The 13,726-nt window shown below is 40.2% G+C and overlaps 1 protein-coding gene across 1 annotated transcript in view; it reads right to left on the bottom strand.

Annotated features, from left to right (window-relative positions):
* The window catches only part of golm2 (golgi membrane protein 2), a 66,495-nt gene extending 64,323 nt beyond the window's left edge, over positions 1-2,172 (bottom strand). The window contains exons 1-2 of the mRNA XM_043677051.1: positions 2,105-2,172; positions 331-565 (exon numbers count right to left, since the gene is read on the bottom strand). Of these exons, the coding sequence (XP_043532986.1) occupies positions 331-565; positions 2,105-2,172 (303 nt within the window). The remainder of the gene's footprint in view (positions 1-330; positions 566-2,104) is intronic.
* Between the last annotated feature and the right edge of the window lie 11,554 nt (positions 2,173-13,726).

Genomic DNA, 13,726 nt, shown 5'->3' with positions numbered 1-13,726 from the left:
GAATTAAAAATGCAGTAAGGAAACTTGTCTAATTTTCTGTTCTCCATGGAACATTTAGCATTGTTACAAGAAACAACTATTTAATCCTTCTAGAACAAAACAGCGATATGATTAATAAATGATAAGCTATTAATCAAATTCCGAAAGCAAAGCCAATATACACAGGGAAACAAGTAGCAAATTTCAACTAAGTCATTATTTATAAGATACAAATAAATTAAATGCAGATATTCAAATGATTGAATCAACAGTGCAAGATTTATCAGACTTGGTAAACACATTATGACCAGAACAATAATGGCACTTTGATTTCTAAAATTATATTCTTACCTTTTCTTCAAAGCATTTCTTCATCAGATTCTCTTTAGTCTGGAGCTGATTACCCAAATTGCTACACTCATCCTCTTTTTCATCAAGTTGTCTCCTGTGGGTGTCCACTTGTCCCATGAGCTCAGAGTTCCTCTTCTCCAAACGACTTTTAGCAGTATCTGTCTTTTTTACCTGGAGAAGAAGACAGTTGCCGAACAACTGATGACTTGAAGATTTGATAGGGAAACATGCGATACTGAATTATAGAATATTGTTTGAAAAGCTTGATGTATCCAAACTATTCACAAAACAACTGGACTGTAGGATTTAATTTTTTAATGATCTCTCATAAAAAGGTGCTCAAATGTACATGATACCTCAACTGCAGCCTAATAAATCAAACATGCTAATACGAAGCTAATGTTGAACAAGTTAAGATTTGTAGCTCAGGTTGAGGTTCTGGATGAGGTTTGCTCGCTAAGCTACACCCACTAGCTCCTTGTTTTTGTAGAATATTCCATAACCTCAAAATAAACACACCCTTATTCTTGCACTGAGTCACCAATTTGTCTTTATCCTCCTTTCTGTATTAGTGAAAAAAAATTGCATGGTTTCTTTTATTTCCATTAAAACATACCCATTCTGCTTAATTGTCTTTGCCAGCGCCTCAGTCATAATTTGCCACAGCTCCCAATTTGATCAGCAAATTTCTTTCAATAGTGATCTCAATTCCCAAGCACTGATCACTTTAAATTTGAACCAAACATTTTAGCTTTGAATCACTGCCGAGTTTCAGTCTGTAAATTTCCTTTTTCATTCGGACTTCAAATCTTTCTACCTTGTGACCTCTACCACTATCTTTGCTCAATCGCGTACATTATTTTAAATGCTTTTTGTAAATCTATGTTGAACCTACCACATTTACTTGATCAAATTATTCAATTTTTATAGAAAGTCATCAAGCAGGAACAGTAAACAGAACTTTGATTTGTTTACGTGCTCCGTAATTTAACATGTCAAAAACTATTTGGAAGATTTAAAGTAACAGAATCTCTGAACAAGTTAAGAGTGTTTTTAACATCTTAAAATTGCCACTATTTTTAAAATAAAGTTACATAAACTGCAGTGGGGCATAACTCAAATAAAATGAACAGCAGTATTTTTAAAATGTGCAAGATTGACTAAGAGCTTGGGACAGGAGACTTTAATTACTTGGACAGGAAAATCTCAACAACCCTATCAGCAGCATTATCCTCAAGATTTTAATTGGATGCTAGGGCAAATACACTAAAATAAGTGTTTTAATAATATTTTCTCCACAGACACTAACTGCCAAGTCAGAAAGAAAAGTCACAAATATCTGACTGCTCAATAGAGAATCTCTTACTCATGTAGCTTAAGTACTTAACTATAAGTCAGCAGACCAGAAGTCTGTACACTGAATGTAAGAGCTCAATGTTAAAGTTGCTAGGCAATACCATTCATTTACACGCTCCTCTCTTTCATCTGAGCAATTCCCACATACGAGCCTTATCTGATCATTCTGGGAATTTGACAAAATTAAATACAAGAGGATGGAAAAATTAAATCAAATTGCCAAATAACTATGAATAAGGCTAAATAAGGCCATCCAGGCCTGACAGCACCTTAACAAGCAAAAGAGAACTATGGGTGGAAAGTTCCACTCAGTGAAGGTGGCAAGAAGAAATAAAGTTAGTTTTCACCTCAGCCAATAAGAAATGAATGTCGTTAAATGAGACAGAGACAGAGACCTCAAGTGAGTTTTTCAGCATACGGCAGTTGGTCAAGGAAACCAATCAGCTCGAGCTGATCGCAGCAGAATCCAGTAAGCGGCTCAGTCATCACTAAACATGCCCATAACCAAACACTTTGATAGAGAACTGCAGAATTACACTTTAAGCACATTGTGACCAGAAAGTAACTTTTTCCTGTGCTGTCAAGTATCTAGGGTAGAAAACTCACTTGCAAAAGTGATTAGATTAGATTACTTATAGTGTGGAAACAGGCCCTTCGGCCCTGTTACAGAAGTATATAATATTTTCAAGCATTGATATCAATACCATATTTTGGACAATAGTTAGGGCTATAATTTAAATAAACTAATAAACCACAATTTTTTTTAAAAAAAATGGCAGATTACTTATTTTTTCCCCCCCATTCCACTCCAGTCACACTGCACACCAAGGGTAAGGGGGGTCCAAAACTAGAGGGCAGAGATTTAAGGTGAGAGGAGAAAGATTTAAAAGAGACCAAGGGGGAACATTATCATAGAGGGTCTGCATACATGGAATGAGCTGCCAGAGGAAGTGGCAGAACCTGGTACAATTACAACATTTAAAAAGACCTTTGAATAGGTATATGAATAGGAAATGTTCAGAGACAAACAGGACCAGCTCAGTTTAGGTTACCTGGCCAGCATGGACAAGTTGGACCAGAGTTTGTTTTTGTTCTGTATGACTCCGACACCAACAACCAAAATGAACTGAAGCTTGTTTTACAATTTAACTGGGAAGAGTGCACTGATAATCATGTCCCACTGTTCCATAAGCAGTCAAAACAAAATGTCAATCAAAACCCCCAAGATGATCAATTTGCCTGACTGATTTTCTATTCAAGGCAAAAACAATTCACAACAGTTTTAGTATTAAACAGGAAACAACTCTTCATTGTAACATACTCAAAAATCAGAGAAAGGCAGACTTAATTTATTATTGTGACTTAGAACACAATAGTACAGCACAGGAAGAGACCCTTCAGTCCACCACATCTGTGTTGATCTGAAGCCATGAAAACCGATCCCTTTTGCGTGCATATGGTCCACGTTCTTCTAAACCCTACCTTTCGTGTTATAAATGCCTCTTAAATATTGCTATCGTATCTGCTTCTACCACCTCCACCTCCCTTAGCAGCACTTTTCAAGCACCCATCATTCTCGATATAAACAACTTGCCATGTACAGTTCCTTTAAACTTTCTCCCTCTCACTTTAAACTTATGCAGAGTATTTAACATTTCCACCTGGAGAAAAAAAAACTATGGCTGTCCACCCTAACCATGCCTCTCAATTTTATACCTTCCATTCAGGCCACTCCTCAGTCTCCGATATGCTAGCAAAAACAATCCAAGTTTGTCCAACTTCTCCTTACAACTAATACAGGCAATATCCTGGTAAACCTCTTATGTATCTTTCTTGACCAGTAATGACCAGAACTACATACAGTACTCTATATGTGTCCTAAATAAAGTTTTATACAGCTGTAACAGGACTTGCTAACTATTATGCTCAATGCCCCAACTGCATTAAGTGAAACTGCCTTCTTGACTATTTTATCCACTTTGCCAATTAAAGATATGCAATTGTGCCTCAAGATCTCTGTATATCAATGGTCTTAAGGGAACTTCCATTTACTGTATATGTTCCTCTTATATTTGACTTTCCAAAATGCATCACCTCACATCTGGATTAAACTCTATCTGCCATTTCTCCACCCAAATTTCCAACTGATCTATATACTGCTGTAATGTTTGACAACCTTCCTCACTGTCCACAACTCCTCCAATTTTCATGTCATCTATAAACTTACTAATGAGACCACCTACATTTTCATCCATACCATTTAGATAAATTGCAAACAGAGGTCCCAGCATTGATCCTTGCAGGACACCACTGATCACAGATCTCCAGTCAGAAAACCACCCTCCACAACTACCCTTAGTCTATGACTAAACCAATTTTATATTCAACTTACTATAGTTCCCATAAGATTTAAACTATACTCCTTCAAAACAAAGGCCCAAAGATACACACAAATGCAGGATTAAGACAGAAAAAGAAATTGACATGGGTATTATAAATGGAATAGCAAAGTGGTCAGGGAAAATAAAATTTCAAACATCAAAGTCCAAATATCACGGGTGGGTCAAATTGTCTCAGCTCATTTTGATGTTAGCACCAAATGACATGCTGCTGTCTGTAAACCAATGATTGTTCTTCACTTCAATACTTGATCTGGCAAATGTAGGTCTTTTCTTGTTAGAATTCTCTCAAGTCTTGTTCTGTCTTTGTCCCCCCTCCATAGGGAAGGAGGAAGGTTGGGAAGGAAGGAGGAGAGATGCTGGCAGGCTCTGGATGTATAACAAACTGAAACTCAACCTATCAAGTGGGTTGTCATCAAAATTTGGAATGTTAAGAAAATTACCTCCCTCACTATTTCAAAAGGCAATATTGGAGAAAGTGAGGGGTGGAGAGTCAAAAGGTGTGGTGCTGGAAAAGCACAGGTCAGTAAGCAAAGGAGGAGTCAACATTTTGAGCATAAGCCTTCAACAGGAATGTGGAGGGGAAGGGGGCTGAGAGATAGATAGGGGGTGGGGTGGGACTGGGAAGGAAGGCAATAGGTAGATGCAGGTCAAGGCAATTGTGGAAAGTTGGGAAGGGTGAAGCGGATAGGTGGGAGGCAAGAGGGACAGGTAGGGCAGGCCAAGAGGGCGGTGCTGAGTTGGAGGACTGGAACTTGAAGGGAGGGGAGATTTGGAAACTGGTGAAGTCGATGTCGATGCCATATGGTTGTAGGATCCTCAGGCAGAAGGTGAAGTATTCTTCCTCCAGTTGGTGGGTGGTTTTGATTTGGCAATGGAGAGGGGAATTGGGGCCATGAGTTGGCGTTCTGTTTCTGGCACAACTGAAACTTTGCAGCATTTAATTTTTTTTCAAGTTGTAATGGTTTCCTAATGTTTTAGCTACATAGCAGTCCAGCTTCCATTTCAGTTTACAGTCCCAAAAAAAGGTCTCCTCCTAAACACAACCCAGACCCGGTAGCTAGCTATGCAAGTGGAACATTATTCATGGAATGTTGCGTCAATTACAAAAATGGTAATTCTGAAAAAGCTAGTTCAGAAAATTTCCTGCCAGTTTGAATTTGCTATCATAAAAAGTAAAATACCACACTATGTTGATCCGAAATAAAACAATGGGCTGGACAAACAAAGTTGTGGCAGCATCCGCAGAACAAAAGAGACAGATCTACTAAAATTTTTCCAACACTAATTACTGAAAAGAGTTCTACCTTGTCTGGTGACAGAACAAACATTGTTGAAATTTAGCAGTATTCAATGCATCGCTTAATTTGTATGCAGTATCTGTAGCAACTCTATTCCTCTACGCGCTCTACACTCAGCCTTGTGTATTCATCTGCTTTAGAGGCTTTGGGAATTTATTTACAATCATAGGTCAGAGACTGTCATGAATGAATCAAGCTTTTCCCTTCTTTCCCAAGATTTTATGACTTCTGCGTCACAAACGCCCACACAGATTCTCAAATTTTCTACGTCATGTTTGAAATCCTTCATAATTCAATTTTTCAAACTATCCCTCCCTATTTAAATGCATTTTAATTTCATTTTGCTACATGTACTGAATTATTAAATACTGAATTTCAAAGCAGCAAGAGTTCAGTTTTCTCCCTCAGCTAGATAGTGAACTGAGGTACAGTTTTCCTCACTTCCCCTCCCCCCACCTTACCCCAGTTCCAACCTTTCAGCTCAGCACCAACCTCATGACCTGTCCTACCTGCCAATCGTCCTTCCCATCTATCCACTCTAACCTATCACCTTCATCCCCACCTGCATCCAACTATTGTATTCTTAGTTACCTTCTCCCCAGCTCCACCAGGGAGGCTCCCTGCCTTCATTCCTGATGAAAGGCTTTTGCCCGAAATGTCGATTTTCCTGCTCCGCTGATGCTGCCTGACCTGCTGTGCTTTTCTAGCATCCTCTAAGCGAGACTCTGATCGCCAGCATCTGCAGTCCTCACTTTTGCCTAGAGAATGGCGGTACGTCAATGGTGGCGGTACGTCATTTAAAATCCACACCAAAGTACATTTAAGTGAAGAATGGCAACAGACTCCGGTGCACACAGTTTTATATAAGAGAGCAGCAAAATAACCAACGTAAACCAAACAGACAGATTTTTGTGAAGATTTCTAGCTTAGGTTATAAGTTTGCTTGTTGAGTTGGAAGATTTGTTCTCAGCCAGTTTGTCACTGTGCTATTTAACATCGGAGAGTCTCCATTGAAGCGCTGGTGTTCTATCCTGCATTATAATTGTGTGTCTTGGTCTGTTATGGTGGGTGACCACTTCTGGTTGTTTTTCTGAGAGGTTGGCAAATGGGGTCCAAATCAATGTGTTTGTTGATGGAGTTCGGTTTGAATGCTAGGCCTCTAGGAATTCCTGTGCATTTGTTTCGCCTATCCCAGGATGGATGTATTGGCCCAGTCGAGCCGGTGTCCCTTGTTGCCTGTGTAAGGATACTAGCAATAGTTGGTAGTGTCTTTTGGTGGCTAGTTGGTGTTCGTGTATCCTGGTGGCTCGTTTCCAGCCAATGTAATGTTTGTTGCAGTCTTTGCAGGGTATTTTGTATATAACATTCATTCTGCTGGTTGTTGGTACAGGGTCCTTTAGATTCATTGAGCACTGTTTTAGTATGTTGGCAACCATGATGCCAAGTGGCTGGAATAGTCTGGTTGTCATCTCAGAGAGGTCTTTAATGTATGGTAGTGTGGTTAGTCTCTGGGCATATTGTCTCTTCTCGTTTAGGCTTGTTGTGTAAGAATCAGCGGACTGTGCTTATCAGGTACCAGTTGTTCTTGAATACATTGTGTAGGCGTTTTTTTCAGCATCTCAGTTCCTGGGTGCTATAGTGTGTTGTGACTCGTTTAAATAATGTCCTGATGCAGCTCCGTTTGTGGGTGTTGGGGTGACTGCTGTAGTTGAGTATCTGGTCTGCTTGTTTCATTTTCCTGAAGACACTGGTCTACAGTTCTCCATTGGCTTTTCGTTCCACTGTGACATCTAGGAATCTTAAGGACCCTCTACCAACTGCCAGCAGAATGAACATTATATATAAAATACCCTGCAAGAACTGCAACAAACATTACATTGGACAGACAAGCAGGAAACTAGCCACCAAAAGACACAACCAACTATCACTAGTATCCTTACAAAGACAACTAGGGACACCAGTTCGACTGGGACAACACACCTATCCTGGGACAGGCTAAGCAAAGGCACACACGGGAATTCCTAGAGGCCTGGCATTCAAACCGGAAGTGCATTATCAAACACTTTGATTTGGACCCCATGTACCAAGTGATGCCACCCTCAACAGACCAAGACACACAAATAGAAAATGGGACAGTACACCAGCTCACTGGAGGCTCACTGATGTTACCTAGCACAGTGACAAAACATCGGAGAAAAAATCTTCCAGCTCAGCAGGCAAACTTACTACCCGAGATAGATTTTTTTCTCATAAAAGGACTTTCTCTCCATTTTTCACCCCTCAAATCACAGTTGCCAAAGGTTCTGCCGTATTAAGGAATGCTTCCTACTTTTGTTATATTCTACCACTTTTTAAAAAAATATTTTTTAAAAAACTTAGTTTCCCTTTAACCATGACCACTGTGTGTACTATTGATATCATGGATCATCATAGTAGCTCATTCATCCTTGTTCAAAATTCCAGAAGTGTTTTATTCCATATATTTAATGTACACACACACACACACACACACACACACACACACACACACAGTGAAGCCACCTTCTATTGCTTCTCTACACATCTGGAGCTTCCTGAAGGTACATATGATTTTTTTTTAATTTAGTAGTAACCACAATTTTTTTTAAAGTATAGGCTGTACCTTCCAAGACACTGAACACTATCCATCCAGAGGTGGCAGATTAACAGACCATATATTCACACAACATGCAACATATTATTCTGCAAGGGAGCATCAGCAAACAGCAAGACTAGCAGTGAGGATGAAAGCAGCCTAAGCGCAATAAGAACACAGCTGAAGAACAGCAGGCATACAGACATAACTAACAGGAGCCAGTTCAAGGGATGACATTACAGGAAAGCAGATAGATGATTTGCTGAAATGAAAAACAGCAAAGAGAGAGGTGCATCTGGCCAGTTAATATAGCAATGGAAGGAGGCCCAGAGTGTCTCTGAAAATCACAAGTGGCAGTGCAAAACTACGTTGAATATGATCTGTACCCCTCTATTCCCTGCATGTTCATGTGTCTGTCTAAATGCCTTTTATATGTTACTATCACATCTGCTTCTACCACCACCTCAGTGTTTCTTGACCAATAATGAACCAACTCAAAAACAATTCTTTCTGTGCCAGTATTGCATTTTTCCATCTTTTCCTAGATGATCCAAGGGAAATTCACTTGAGTGACAATCCAAGTTGGTGCCAAATTAAAATGCACTTTTCACTGTCGACCTTCAGTCTAGGATCAGATGAAAACTGAAAATTCATTCTACACAAATCTTAAATAAAGCAAACTTTCATCATGCAGGTAGCTTGGATAGGAAGTGAAAGGAATGTGTCAAACCCACTGAAGGTCCCATAGTAAAGTTAAGGAGAACAATCAGATGATCCACTGGGATTCTACAATTTATTTTGCTTAAGATGAAAATCTTCTTCATTGAACACGTTTGATGAGTTTCAACCCATTTCTAATAAGCAACTCAACAGCAACTGCCCACAAACAAACAAACCAAACAGTCATATTTAAATTACTGGTGAAGAACTTAAAACAACATTTGTAGCTCTAAGGGATAAGCACTGATGTTAGATAGAGACACAGCGCTGTCAGAGGAGGGGCACCTTTGCACAGTGCCAAACTGCAACATAGGAACTTCAGATACTGGCTTTCTGAAATGGAAATTATTCCATTTACTTACACTAACATTTTACACTTTGCAACATGCAACAAAACATTCAGCAGTGTAAAAGCATTCAAAAATAGATTTCAAATGTCATAATAAAAATCTGATTTAACATGGGATAGAAAATTTAACAACAAATCCAATAAAATTTCCTCCTTGCGTTGGAAGGTTTCAGATTCCAAACAGATATTGGCCTTTTGACATATTGTGAGATCTTTTATAAAGATAATTTGAACTTTCTTGAACCTCTAAGCCAGAATAAGCAGAAAACACAAATACAGACACCATCAACACACCTAACAGGTGATCTAAATATAGCAGGAAACTACAATTTCTTGATTTGTCATTGTAAAGATGCTCATTCCATTAATTTAACACTTAAAGTGCAGTGAGAAAAACTTGACAAACAGGGCATTTTCAGTCTGAAGAACAGGGAGGATATCCCTTGAGGATCAATAACAAGAGATCTTTTGAAGTGTTACAAGGTATAACAGGTGGCATGGTGGCTCAGTGGTTAGTGCTGCTGACTCTCAGCGCCAGGGACCCAGGTTCGATTCCCGCCTTGGGCAACTGTCTGTGTTTGCACATTATTCCCATGTTTGCGTGGGTTTCCTTTGGGGGCTCCGGTTTCCTCCCACAATCCAAAGATGCACAGGTTAGGTGAATTGGCCATGCTAAATTGCCCATGCTAAATTGCCCATTGTTAAGTGCATTAGTCAGGGGTAAATGTGGGGTGAGGGAATGGGTCTGGGTGGGTTGCTCTTCAAGGGTCGGTGTGAATTTGTTGGGCCGAAGGGCCTGTTTCCATACTGTAGGTAATTTTGTGTGCACATAAAATGAAAACAGTCTCAGCTGACAGTAAAGGAACTTTCTAGCCTTCATTCTTTTTAAATCACAATCAAAATGGTTGAGGTGGAGATTTTGGCAAAGAGGGGAATCAGGTGAAGATGAAAAACAAGCACGTAGGCCAGAGTCAGAGTCAATAAACAGAAGAATTGTTACTCTGTAACAAGTGCCAGATAATAACTCTCCAATGTCCACCACCATTTGGCATTTATCACTGCTGAATCCTTCAATACTCCAGTGGTCAGCAATAATCAGAAACTCAAATAAAGTAGTTATATAAATTCCATGGCATCAAGCTAGAAGCTTCAACGCTAGAAGTTTGACAAGTAACTAATTCCCATCTTCCAAAAGCATGCCCACAATCTGCAAGGCAGAAATCAGGAAACAGATGGAATATTCTCCGGTTGTCTGGATGGTAGATTTCCAACAACACAAGAACCTCTATCATGTGTATGTCCATTATGACCTTTACAGTAGTAAAGTACTCATCTTTGCAACCACTCTTGACAACATAATCCAAGAACTGACAAGACCAGACACCCTCAAGAAACTTGAGACCATGTAGAACAAAAACAGCCTGCTTGACTGGCATACTAGCAACCAACTTCAATACCTGCCTCTCGTGCTCCCCACCACCATTGCAGCAGGATGTATCATCGATTAAATGCACAACAGTAACTCTCCTTCAAAAGCACCTTACAAACTCCTGATGTCTGGTACCTAGAACAAAGGCAGCACTTGCATGGGAATACTATCACCTGTAAGCTCCCCTTCAAGCCACAAACCATCTTGACTTGAAACTATATTATCGTTCTTTCACTGTAGCCAGAGTCGCCCCAACAACATTGTAGCTAATCTTACACTATAATGGGCTGTAACAATTATAAACAAAAAGCAGTGCCCACCACCTTCCCCCAAAGCGACTGAGGTTGGGCAATAAGTCCTAGTCAATCTAGTAACCCCCACAGCCCATGAACAATTAAAAGGACAACAGTTTCACAGAGGCTGCACTCCTCAAAGTTTTAGTTTAACAAGACTACTTAATTACAGGCCAAAAGAAAGCTGGTAGAAACAATCAATAATAGCTTTAAAATTCAAAGGATAATTGTTTGACAGAGGTACTTTTTAAGGTTGGGGGCAAGAGCAAAAGATTATGTAGAAAGATAACTCACAATGACAGGTGACAGGTGAACACTATCTTAAAGATCAATGCCCACCTCCTGTACTATAAAATTCTATTCTGATAATTTTACACAGAGATCCTCTAAGCGGTCACTCCAAACCTGCAATTCACAGCCATGTGGTCTTCCTGCATATTTCCTGTAAAAGGCAAAATGCAAAACCAAACTCAGGATCATATTTGGAAGAACATTTTTAAACAAAATGTTTTCTCTTGCAACCCTGGCTGAATCAGAACGTACAGAACCTGCTAAAAACCAGGTGAGGCCTTCAGATCAGGAGACCCACTAAAATATAAGGTAATCAAGTATGACCTCACAGAGCATTAAGACAGCCAAGGGCCAATCCCAATCCAAACTAGAGACCCAGTGACTATGGCAAGGACTGAATGACATCACAGGTTATAAAAAGAGACAGTGCATTATCGTCTCAACACGTTTTATGCTCGCTTTGAGCAGAATTTGAGGAGAGGTAACACCTATTCTAACAAGTCCTGACGAACCTATCCCAACAGTCACTGCAGGGGTCAGGGAAGTTTTCCTTCGTGTGAATCCAAGGAAAGCAATGGGACCAAACTGACTACTAGGCCGTACAGTCAGAGCATGCGCAGATCAACTGGCAGAGGTCTTCTCGAACATCTTCAACCTCTCCTTGCAGCAGGCCACTGTCCTTGCCTGTTTCAGGAGGGCCAACATCATCCCTGTGCCTAAAGTGTCTCATGCAGCATGCCTCCATGATTACCGCCCAGTGGCCCTAACTTCGATGGTCATGAAGTGCTATGAAAGGCTGGCCCTGGCATTAATCAACTCCAGCCTCCCCACTACTCTTGTCCCACTCCAATTTGCCTATCGGACCAACAGATCCATGTCAGATGCCATATCACTTTCCCTTCACTCCTCCCTGGAGCATCTTGACACCAAGAACAGCTACGTAAGAATCCTACTCATTGAAGGCTGAAATGTAGTCAACACTATTATCACGTCGAGACTAGTTACTACGCTTAGTGATATTGGACTGAGCCCCACTCTCTGCAATTGGATCCTCAGTTTCCTGACCCACCAAACCATAATCAGTGAAGACTGGGGACAATATTTCATCCTCACTAATACTCAACACTGGAACCACGCTCCTCCTCCTCCTCCTCCTCTCCCCCCCCCCACCAAAATGGTGCACTGAGAACAACTTAGCTCTCAATGCCAGCAAGATCAAGGAACTCAGAATTGACTTTCGGTAGGATGTTACTCATGCCCCCCCTACACATTAACAGCACAGAGGTGGAAGGAGTGGAGAATGTCAAACTCCTGGGAGTGGTCATCCACAACAAGCTTTCTTGGACTCTTCATGTGGACGCACTCGTTACAAAGGCCTAACGACGTCTCTTCTTCCTCAGGCAGCGGAGGAAATTTGGCATGATGGCGAATACCTTTACCAACATTTATAACTGCGTCATTGAGACCATGCTGTCTGGTTGTATCACTACCTGATATGGCAAATGTACCATTCAAGATCGGCGACGGTTGCAGAGAGGGGTGAACTCGGCCCGGACAATCACAAAGGCCAACATCTATAGAATCCACCCACCAGGCCCGCTGTCAAGGAAAGGCCACCAGCATTCTTAAAGATCCATCTCACCCTGGCAATGTTTCTCTACAACCTCAACCATCGGGGAGAAGGTACAGAAGCCTGAACACACGCAAATAGTTTCTACCCTACTGTTAGAATACTGAATGGACTCTCAAGCTCTTAACATCCACCTGTACCTGTGTTTTTGTTTGTGCCGCTGTTTGCCTATTATTTACTATCTATGCTACTTAACTCTGATCTGCCTGTATTGCTAGCAAGGCAAAACTTTTCACCGTGCCTCTGTACATTTGACAATAAATTCAATTCAAGTGTTTCACTTCAGAGAAAAGGTAAATAAATCTCTATTCATTATTTGAATAGAGATTGAAATGGGATAAAGGAATGTATCGTTATGCACATATTCACAACTTCTCAAACAACAGCAAGAAAAGTTAACAGGATCATCAATATTAAAACAAAGCATGGAGTTTTTTTGAGGGAAAGGATTGAAAAGCAGGGAAGTGATGTTCAAACATTTATGCAGTTTCTCTCAAATAATGAAAAGATTGGAGGTGCCAGGAAAAGATCTAAAAAGGATATTCATAACTATAACACTCAATTCTGGCATTAAGGATCAGGCAAGAATTCCTTTCACTAGAAGAGTGAATGTGTGGCTAACTCTTGAATTTGTTTAGGTAAAATAATAAATGAATGCACTACTTCACAGAAAAGGAAATGCTGTGTGCACTTGCAATGGTAAGAGACTAAAGATTAGGAGGAAGCAATCTAGAGATGCAAACAAAATTCTTCGAAAATGTGAAGCACTTCACCTCTTGATTTTTAAGAAATCTGAAAGTTGTTCAAGAGCCTTGCCTTTAACTTTCTTTTCTCCCTGCAGCACAGCACTGGGCATCCATATAAGTGACTGCTCAGACTTTCCTCCACTTCCTCCTCCCCCCCCCCATATTAATAATATAGTTTACATTGGAAATCCCTATGTTAATCATGATTGACAGGGTTAAAAGAAACTGAAAAAATTAAGAACCATTGTCTTCTGGTCCAAATCACACT

This window comes from Chiloscyllium plagiosum, chromosome 36 (assembly GCF_004010195.1).
Source record: "Chiloscyllium plagiosum isolate BGI_BamShark_2017 chromosome 36, ASM401019v2, whole genome shotgun sequence".
Taxonomy (NCBI): Eukaryota; Metazoa; Chordata; class Chondrichthyes; order Orectolobiformes; family Hemiscylliidae; genus Chiloscyllium; species Chiloscyllium plagiosum.
The sequence above is the reverse complement of the archived record's forward strand: the minus strand, read 5'-3'. Positions and strand labels throughout refer to the sequence as shown.